Source organism: Glossina fuscipes, unplaced genomic scaffold (assembly GCF_014805625.2).
Source record: "Glossina fuscipes isolate IAEA_lab_2018 unplaced genomic scaffold, Yale_Gfus_2 1, whole genome shotgun sequence".
NCBI lineage: Eukaryota > Metazoa > Arthropoda > Insecta > Diptera > Glossinidae > Glossina > Glossina fuscipes.
The window spans coordinates 9,541,501-9,552,009 of record NW_023998415.1 but is presented as its reverse complement, the minus strand read 5'-3'; the positions used below and the strand labels follow the sequence as shown (position 1 = coordinate 9,552,009).

Genomic DNA, 10,509 nt, shown 5'->3' with positions numbered 1-10,509 from the left:
TGTGTGTGTGTGTGTGTGTGTGTGTGTGTGTGTGTGTGTGTGTGTGTTAAAATATATCCATCTATATTTTTTTAACACAAGAGTTTTTTTTTTTTTTTTTTCTTCTTTGTCTTTTTTTTTTCTAATTATTCACCATGACATGACGTACGGCTTGCAATGAACTCACTGGCATTTCAGCAATTACACCAACAAGTCGATACTTCAAGGGATTTTGTAAAAATGTCACACCAGCACTATTTTTTAGAAGGACACAACACTCTATTTAAAAACAAAAAAAAAAAAAAAAACAAAAAAAACAACAAAAAAAAAATCAAGAAACGAAAACAACAAAGGAACGCAAACATGAAACGACCTAATGTCTATCGTTTGTTATTAGAGCTGCAAAGCAGCATCATTTTAGCTTATAAATGTGGAACATGAATGCAATCTGAAAGTCCATTCATTATTTACTTACACTCAACATCCAGTATAATGCGCTTCGATACGGAGGGTGGAACGCCATTCGTTGCTATACAAAGGTAAGCACCCATCTCATTGCGGCTAACTTTAGTCAACGGTAGCACTTCGCCATCATACACCAAAACTGTATATTAGATTGAATGCGCAGAGGTATGGGTGCAAAAGACAATGGTATCAACAACGCCAAAAATAGAAAGCAAAACATGACAACACACACACACACGTGTATACATACAAAGCAAAAAAAAAAAAAAAAAGAAAACAATTTATTGATAGTTTTTCCAGTTTTTTTGGAATAGTAAACAGGACAAAAAATGAGAATGGAGATAAAGGACATATGTCCACGTGGACACATACACCGGCCAGGTATATATTTTGTAAAAATATAGAAAAACAGATTAGATTTTGCGCGGCCAGGATACGTAATGTTGTATAATAGTTTGATAGCAGCTTGCAGTAAAGATTCAAAAATAAAAGAAAAGCACACACATTCACGAACATGCAGGTAGAGGTACACGTACACGTTTTTTTTTTTTTAAACAAGTCATGAACATTTTAATAGATGGAGACATTTTTTGTTGGCAGCACGACGCCATTATTTCAACCAGGCAATGAAACGTTGACACATTGAAGCGAGACAGTCCATTGATGCCATATATAAGAAAAAAAGGATAGAAAAAAAAAAAAAAACAAAGAAGAAGAAGAAGAAGAACAAAACAATACGTCATAATAATTAATAGTCTTGCACATGAAAATGAAACAATATATATATATATATATATATACATACATATATATATATGTATATACATACATATATATATATTTATAACGTTACACTCAGCTTTTATAATAGAAAATATAATTGAATTAGATTATCGACCTTGCACTGCACTCAAGTACATTTTTCTATATTTAAATGTTTAATTGTTATGTAAGAGCCGAGTGTAGTTAGTTGTATTTCAGCCCAAGCTAACCTTTTTTCTTTTTTTCGACTGCAATCTCCTCGCCATCTTCTCGCCTCCATATTATTTTTGGTGTTGGGAAACCGTCCGCTCGGCACGTCATGTTGATATTTTGATTTTCCCGTACAGCAACCGAAGATGGAGTGCTCTCAATATCCAATATGTTCGGAGGCACTGTAACGATATACACATGACATGCATATATCTATGTTAAGTTTCTGACGGGAAAATTGTTTGTATTTTCAACTTACCAACAACTTGCAAGTAGCCGACTTGACTTATCATGGGATTTGTATTCACTTGACACATATAGTAGCCACGATCATCTTGATGTGCCTGATTCACATGCAAGAGCCAAGTGTTTGCATTGTCATATGTGATACTGTAGCGTGGTATTCTCGAGATGACATGTCGATGTATAGTCAAAATCATTTGTCTATCGATGTGTATCCAAGCCACCTGCGAAAAACAAAGCAACGTTCATTCAAATGAATCAAACAAAACAAAATGAATGAATTGTTGCGAATTCATTTTTACACACAAACGCATTTGCTGTGACAGCAGGCTGCAACTCTAAAAATATTGCCTTAGCGCATGAACTTATAGAATAGATGAGATGCTGGGTGATAGCGTAACGAAAACAAACGACATGCTAGAAACCGAATGTCAAACGTTAGCTGGCTTTTTGCTTTTTATAGGTATATATATATAGGGCAGTACATATATATATATGTATAAGCCAGTATCTGAACATCTCCTTGTTGTTCAACTTACGTCTGACTTACCTTTGTATTCCGTACACTCACCCAGATCATCTTATAACTGGCGCATAATGTTTCGACTTCGAAAATGGGTGACAATGTCAGCAGAAGAACATTGAAGATGCAACTTTTAACCTCATCTTTAGTTTTGCTTCAGTTAGGCAAGTCCGAGAGATGAGATGAGTTTTACGAGAAATAGGAAACCTTTCGGTTAACTGTATAAAAGTCACTGAGATTATAAACTTGTCAAGGAGGTGACTCAAAAGTTTCTTGGAATGACTTATAATATAGGGAACCATCCCATCAAATGAATGATATTCTACCTCTATCTGCAAACATAAAAGCAAGAGCCACTGGCCGGCTAGAATGGCCGTTATAAAGCAATTGGCAGCAATCTCAGAACTTGTCATATATGAAACTGATGATCAATTTTTGTCTTTCAATACTAAATCTGCATCAATAAAATGTCAGAGAAAGCGATTGATATAGTTATTGTAAGTGAACCATATTATGCGGCCGATCGAAACAGCTGGCAAACAAAAGGCAAAACAGGCATGGCGGCAATCCAGCCGATTTCGAAGCGAGAAAAGAAATCGCTTATAAAAACGTAAGGGGAAAAATCCGGCACTTATCGCAGGCAATTTTAAGGTTTGTTCTATTGATTGGAGTATCAAAAGATAAAGGTATACCCGAAGCCATAGGCTCTCCCGATTTGATAGTGCGTAAAGACAAAAACGGAGAACGCATTCAACACATCTTTCAGGTCCAGATTAATAACCTCAAGCAAGAAAGTGGAACATGGTCACCTTTAAAGTGGGTGTATAATAACAAAGTCACCGGAAAGGAATAACGAGCGACTGCATACTAACATATAGAGAGCATTTGGAACAGACTTATTACGGGGTGAGAAAAGCGATGACATGACTATTATCGAACTCTCGAGACCATAGACAGAGCCATATATTTTTATGGGACGAGTAGGAGCATCGTTCGTAGAATACGAGTCTTGGAAGTGGCAAAATTCACTCAAAGCACAACTATTGGCATGCACCGTCTATCGCAGGCTTAGGAATGCGCATAGAAAGCCGAAGCATAAAATATGCAGATTGGCATAGGTAAACAGCGGACAAAAGCCAGTTTGGTGGGGAATATGACAGAATCGCTTAAGTAGATTAAAAAAATTTAGATGAACGCATCGGCCCACACCAAAACTGGAAACATGGTCCAGTAAATAATATGTTGAAGTTTACTTCAATATAACAAACCGTTATGACTTCTGTCAGGCGCACTTACTTAACTTTAAGGTAAAACACGATCAATTGGCAGTTTTTGCATATGCGACGAAAATGCTGAGAATGTATATCTTGTCTGTCCAAAAGAACAAAAAAAAAAAGTGGAATGGAATTTGAAGTCTATCCTTGCCCTGACTATTTCGTGACAAACGTATCGCACGACCTAAGAAAATGGAAAGCAGTGGAGATGTTTGGCGCTCGTACATTAAAGAAAAGAGGAATAGAACATCGCCAATGTAGGTTAACAAACGTCGCGTAAACGACAAGCCCGCCGCTAAAGATATACTGGACCGGTTAAGCCGCAAGATAAGGGATGGAAAGGCAAGAGGTCTCGCATTGAGAGCAACACCGGCTTTTGATGCTTTCGCATTTAACGGCACAATAAAGAAAAAACACGCAGGGGAAGAAAACAAGAGATGTATGTATATATCGTGAAATATTCCACATAACGAAAGCCAAAATGTTCCCCTGCCTCGCAAAATTTACTATTTCTACATACATGGACATGAAATGCACGCAAGCATCTTAACGTGAGACCGAGAGTTGAAAAAGGCGCAAACAGATACTCAAAAAAAAAAAAAAAAAAAAAACCAAATCTTCGTAGTCTGTGTATGTTTGTCAACTACGGCGTCATTTATACAATACCGTACACCTAACTGTCTATTCTTTTCGAAACGGTCATAAATTCGTCCACGTTTTAATAAAACTATTCTTAGCATTTATATCAAAAGTCCGTAGTGTACGCTAGCATCGATAATTCCAACGGTGAACGAGAGCCAGGCTATAAAATATCTTCTTTGTCGAATACATACGTAAAGTGAAGCTTTGTTATGTTTTGTGCATTCTTAATTATCATTAAATTGACTGATATATATTTATTATGAAATTATAACGTAAACATAAACGTAAGTTACCTTATAGCCGCCTAAATGTTCCACGACACATGGCAAATTTGCATCACGTCCTACAGCTACCGTCACATTGGGTATTGGCTGAGCAAAGCGCGGTTCGTTCATCATAACTGCACCCGATACATAATGAATATGAAAAAGAGAGAAAAAGAAAACACAAATAGAATGAATTGCAAACTAAAATTAATTTATAATAAGTGTTTAGATTCGTTTAAAGTCGTTTATTACTGACTTGTTATGTCCGTGAGCGTATATGTCGCTTATAATAAATTTAAAATTTTCACTCTCATCTTGCTTTTGCCACATTTTTAAAGAATTTAGAACAATCATAACGGTAACGGGTGGCCCAAGCGAATGTCCATGTATATGTAAACAAAAAAAAAAAAAAACCAAAAAAAAAAAACCAAAAAAAAAGCACAAATTGCCCGGGTCTCTGCGCACATTCATTGTTTGGCTAATATGAGTTGCAAGGGTAAGACTTGATGTTTAATTAAGTTGCCACTCTAACGCACTGTATGCTCGCTGCTCATTTGGGAGAACCGCAAAAGTTTACTCAAACTTTTATGGTTAAAATTACGAAATGCTCAGAGCACAACATGTGCACTTGACATGTATCGCTAGCATTGTGCATACACTGCAGCAGCTTATGAAATAGAAAAGCAGAGCAAAGCGGAGCCGAGGAAAGCAGACCAATACATTAACCGATCTTACTTAACAAGTTACATTATTATGGAGGCCACATAAAAATAAACATGAATACATATTCACTTATATATATTTATATATATATATATATATATATATATATATATATACGCGTACATAGACCACCTCCCTCAAAATACATTCACTGTATTGCAATACATTGTAGTAAAATATGGGCATTGGTAACCGTGATGAGACAAAATAAGCAAAAAGTTCATGAGGATATCACTTTAATTGTTAATATATATATATATATATAAATGTGTATATCAGACGTTAAATACTCGCTTGATATAAAAAGATATGACATGAATTTTTTGTTAAGGCAACATAAATGGTTAAATTCGTTAGGTTGGCGCTGTAAGCAAGCAAACCGCGGCTTGACGTTAATTTCAGACTTTGCCACATTTTTAAACCTTACGGCATCGCTGAATTTATTATACACACATCAATTAACAATAAATTTAATACTATCGAATGCAAGTTTACTGATTATTTGGTAAGATAAATGATGCATTGCTTCGCAAAGGCAAACACTTTCGAAGAGAGAGAGAGAGACAGAACGTTATCTACACGGCGGACTGATTTTATAATATATGAGCTCAAGGCAAAGGCAGAAGAGACGTCAATACTTTTTCATTTTTAATTTAAACGTGAACTTTGAGCGCGAAGTGATAAAGTGATGCTATGTTGTTCAGAAGTTGCCTAAGAACACAAAAACTTTCTCAAAAACATTTGCGGCCATAACTCTTATTATAAATCTCAAATTTTTTTCGAAAGATTCGTAGAAACATGGAGAAAAATTTCTGCTCATCGTTTTTCAGCGACAGTCTGTAAAGACTCATATTTGAAACTTCCGAAAGTGCCAGTGTGAAGCCAATTTTTTCTTAAAAAAGTTTAGACAATCTTATATAAGATTTCATTAAAGTTAAAGATGTCCTTGAAGAAGAAGAAGAAGAAGAAGAGGGAGGCCAACTGGTTTAAAAAAAAAAAAGCCTCTTCCGCCTCTTCCGCGTCTGAAGCCAATGGATTTCTCTTCGAACTCTTTGACCAAATTTTACTGCAGCCAGCTATTCAAGAAACCATCCAAAATTGATCAATGGAAATGGTATCATATTCCACCATTATTATCTTTTTGATGGTCTGACAAAAGTTGCAAGCAATTGGTAGAATAATTTCGATACATCCACTGTGGAGACAATCCAGAGGCTGAAAACTGGCATCACAAAAGTATTGTGCGTTCTATTCGGGTTAATTGGGTTTGGTGTGTGTTGGGTTAAAATTATATTTAAATTAACCGTCGCTATGAAACAGAAATCTCCGATCCCTTAACTTGCTTTCATTATTAAATTAATAAAGAATTCATCATCAAAACGTACGCTTTTCATCAAATTTCGTGGTGAACTTTTGTCTAATAATTCAATGTTATTTGAGCTGTCGCGGTGTGGTCGGTTGCAAATATGATACAAAAATTGTTTTATTTAGTCCATGCAATTGCATACATCATATATTTCGGTTTATGAGTATCAGAGGACCCATAAAATATAATATTTTACGCTCCTCGCATATCGAACTTATAAAAGTGCCGGTCGTGTACACAAAGAAATAAAAGCTTATTTTTATAAATACATATGTACATGTATACCGCATAACCACAGATCATTACTTATTTATTTATACTTCCATTTACTCTTAACACAGGTAAATGGAAAGCAAGCAAACGGAAGCATACACAAACATGAATGCTTTTGTAGTGAAATGAAACTAATGCAAAAAAACAAAAGTGTGTGTGAGTGCTATCATTTTCGAGAGAATTTGAGAATTGCTTGAGTTGACGACGAACGCATCCTACTCTCTACACAACGGCGTCGCAGCGGGATAACTCTCTGTTTCGAACTGCTCCAAAGTCATCAGAGCAAACAGAAATTTATTAAATGCCACAACATATGATTGAATAAGATATTCAAAGATGAAGTAGCAAAGAAACGGAACAGAATGACATAGACAGACAGAATCGTGAAATTTATGTGTACAGAGACCGTTTCGATGATACTTTTCTCTTATAAATATGTAACGAGGAAAGAAATCAAAAAAAAAAAAAAAAAAATGATTCGCAAAGAAATTCAAACTTTTGATAAAAACAAAGATTCCTCTTCTTTTTTCTTCTTATTTTTGTGTTTTTTTCTGCTTTTTTTTTTTTTTTTTTTTTTGACAAAACCAAAAGGATACATGTTACTTTATATTGAGAGTTCACAGAAACTCGCATAAATAAGTTATCGTTGCGTGGAACACATATATTTTAAGTAATACCAACGGTAAGAAAAACAAGCGTTTGCCATAAAGCGAACACGATATACGAATGAATGTCAATAGAATCAAGTCGTCGTGGTTCTACGTTCATTGTGGGCGTGGTAGCGTTTCTGTTCAGACTTTATTTTAACGCAACTATGATAATTTGTATAAAAATTGCTCCAAGTGCACGCAAATTTTAAATAGTTTTACGTTTCTCAGCTGCCGATGGCGTGGTTGCGGACGACATGAACCCATTGATAAAATTAATATGTGCTCTTGATTAATTTTGATGAGCCTGAGAATCGACGTTATAAACAAACATGGAACGAGATGGTTGAATAGAGAGACGATAATGACACAAACGACTCATGATCTCCGCATGGTAAAGATGTAAATTTACAAATGGATTGAAAATGTTAGTATACCACCATCGGTCTTAAATAATAGATAGAACAAACAAAAAGGAAAAGAGCAACAACAATCTTTTTTATGTATATCGTAGTTAACGAAAATATTCATTTATTTATGGTTTTTAGAAAACCTTCTATATTAATAGTTAAACGAAGCAAAGTTTCGTTATACACTACATCACTACATCAGATGAAGGTATACCGGGTTTATGTGGTTATTTGCAACACTTGGAAAGACTTCAGATAATGCTCACCTGTTATTTTATGGTAACTGAAGGTTCGGAATTCAGACACAAAATCATTTTATGTTCATCGCCTGTACATATGCACAGCCCTGATGGATATTTCTGCATATTCGACATGGTTTGTAAATTTTCAACATTTTTTCGATTTAATTTGATATTTATTTCAGATATGTTGGCATAAAGACCGAACGCTATCGATAATGTATTCGACGTAGAATTTCTATTTTAGAAAAGTTGCTACGATTAGCGTTTTCACGTATTAAATAGACATGGAATGCAAACGATTAAAAAAAAAGAAGAAAAACAAGCAAGAAACTTGTGTTCGGCTTTGACCCATAAGCGTTATCCTCAAGAAGACCAAAAAAAAAAACTAAGTTTTAATAGTCTATCGTATTAAGTGAGCGTAACCGATTTTCATATTTTTGCAGAATAAAAGTAGAAATTTTTATCGTGTGTCTAGTATGACTTATGAGAAATAAGCAAAAAAGATACGGGGTAAAGTTGTTCTCAGCTGTTTTTTTTTTATTTTTTTATTTTTTTTTGCATTGTAGGCGTGTCGGAGACGGGAGCGTATTTCTCGCAGATACTATATAGTTGTGGACATGCGGACATGCTTGGGGTCATACATAATTTGACACTGTGCAAAAAGGTATATACTTAATGAAGATTTTGAAGTTTCATTGTGAGCGTTATAAAGGCGATTTGGCCCATTTGCAAATATTTCTGCCAAATTTCCAGTCGATAGCTTCATTTTTCCAGCCACGAGGATGTTTACAACAGACGTTACTGACAGGCGGACAGACAGCCAGAGGGACATGCTTAATTCGATTCAGAATTTGATGCTAATCAAGAATATATGTATATATGCTTTGTGGGGTCTCTGAAGGTTCCTTCTGGGTGTGGCAAACGTTTTGAGACGTAAAGTACACCTCCCATCCTTCGATAACGGGTATAAGACGCCTTTCCACAGCAACAAAGTCTTAGTTTTTGTATTTTGTAATGAAAGTTAGTACAAGATAGAGATTTAAAATATGAAAGGAATGATGTTCTTTTTGTAAAAGTTCTCATGCATGGATAGGTAAGAGAAAGATCATAAAGCATAATTTTTGAAATTTCATCTTTATAATATTTAATGGTCGCTTGCGCTCAAGTACAACATATCCACTGGGTTTTGTAAAAAGTTTGGTCAATTTCCTTCTTTTATATCTCTTTGACTTTGGAAGGATCTTTTTTTGTTTTCTCTCAATCCAATAAATGCATAAAATGACGAACGTAAATAAGTTGGTTGCATCTCCGACAAATCCGACATATCTGACTTCAACATTTATCATAGCCTGCATAATAAACGCTGGCTTGAGATGGGGACATTTTAAATCAATTCTGTAAAGTAGGGTCTGAAAGGCGCAAAATAGAAATCGGGAGTATACTCGAGATTATTCGCCCTATCATAGTCCCGCAAAATGTCCTTCATCAGCATAGAGTAAATGTTCAATGGCGAATCATTTTCTTATGCATCGTATAATCTTAAGTGGTTACACTTTGCTTGTTCCTTCAAGAAAGATTCACAAGGCAACTTGAAACTTTGCTGTTGAGCCAACTAAGCTTGAGCTTAAGAATTTATGCCCACTTTAAGCATCTTTTTTTTTATTATTAAAATATATACAATCATAAAATATTGGGGAAAAAAAAATATATAAATAAAAATTGAAATTATGAAGAATGACTTACCATGTGTTACGAGATTTGTGAGGTAAACGAGGAACAGCACTTTTCGATTCGTGAATCGACTGGGAAATAGGTTGAATGCTATCAAAAGTACTTGCATGATGGTCACGAGAAAAATCATGATGTTTAATAAATATATATTATTAGCAGTAATAACAACAATACATATACAAATATTGGATGTTTTGCATCGATATATGTATCATATTTCGATCACATAAAATGCAAATGCACACTTTTTCAAATGCATGCGGTATGCGGTTTTGGACACAGCCGATTTTTCAAAATGTGAACTTTTAGTGTTTGATGTTTTTTCGAGCTGCTACTACTAGTCACTGCAACCAGTTGCTATATACGGATTTTATCCTTGGTATTTCTCTAACAATTATTATTTATTTAACAGCAAAAACTTTTAATTAATTTTTTTTTTTTTTTTTTTTGTTTGTTTTTATTGCTTTTGTTATTTATTTTCTTTTATGTAACTTTTGCCTATTTTTCGATTTTTCTTCTTTTTTCCTTCTGTTCTGTTTGCGATCAGGAATAATAACGTTGCAGTTATACGTATGAATGGATATTGTAAGGTTTTGATTTGAAAGTTGCGCGCTCAGTATTTTATTAAACTTCAGTTTGTTTGTTCGTTGCTGTTGTTGTTGTTGTTGTTGTTATTATTGTTACTTTGTCCCTTCTATTAAAAAATTTTAAATGGAAACTAAATATTTTAATTGTATGCCATGAGCTTTTTTT

At 34.6% G+C, this 10,509-nt stretch overlaps 1 protein-coding gene across 1 annotated transcript in view; it reads right to left on the bottom strand.

Annotated features, from left to right (window-relative positions):
* The window catches only part of LOC119632411 (lachesin), a 19,621-nt gene extending 9,432 nt beyond the window's left edge, over positions 1–10,189 (bottom strand). Inside the window, exons 1-5 of the mRNA XM_038025304.1 lie at positions 9,769–10,189; positions 4,392–4,498; positions 1,676–1,883; positions 1,437–1,598; positions 455–583 (exon numbers count right to left, since the gene is read on the bottom strand). Of these exons, the coding sequence (XP_037881232.1) occupies positions 455–583; positions 1,437–1,598; positions 1,676–1,883; positions 4,392–4,498; positions 9,769–9,886 (724 nt within the window). The 5' untranslated portion in view covers positions 9,887–10,189. The remainder of the gene's footprint in view (positions 1–454; positions 584–1,436; positions 1,599–1,675; positions 1,884–4,391; positions 4,499–9,768) is intronic.
* Positions 10,190–10,509: the final 320 nt, after the last annotated feature.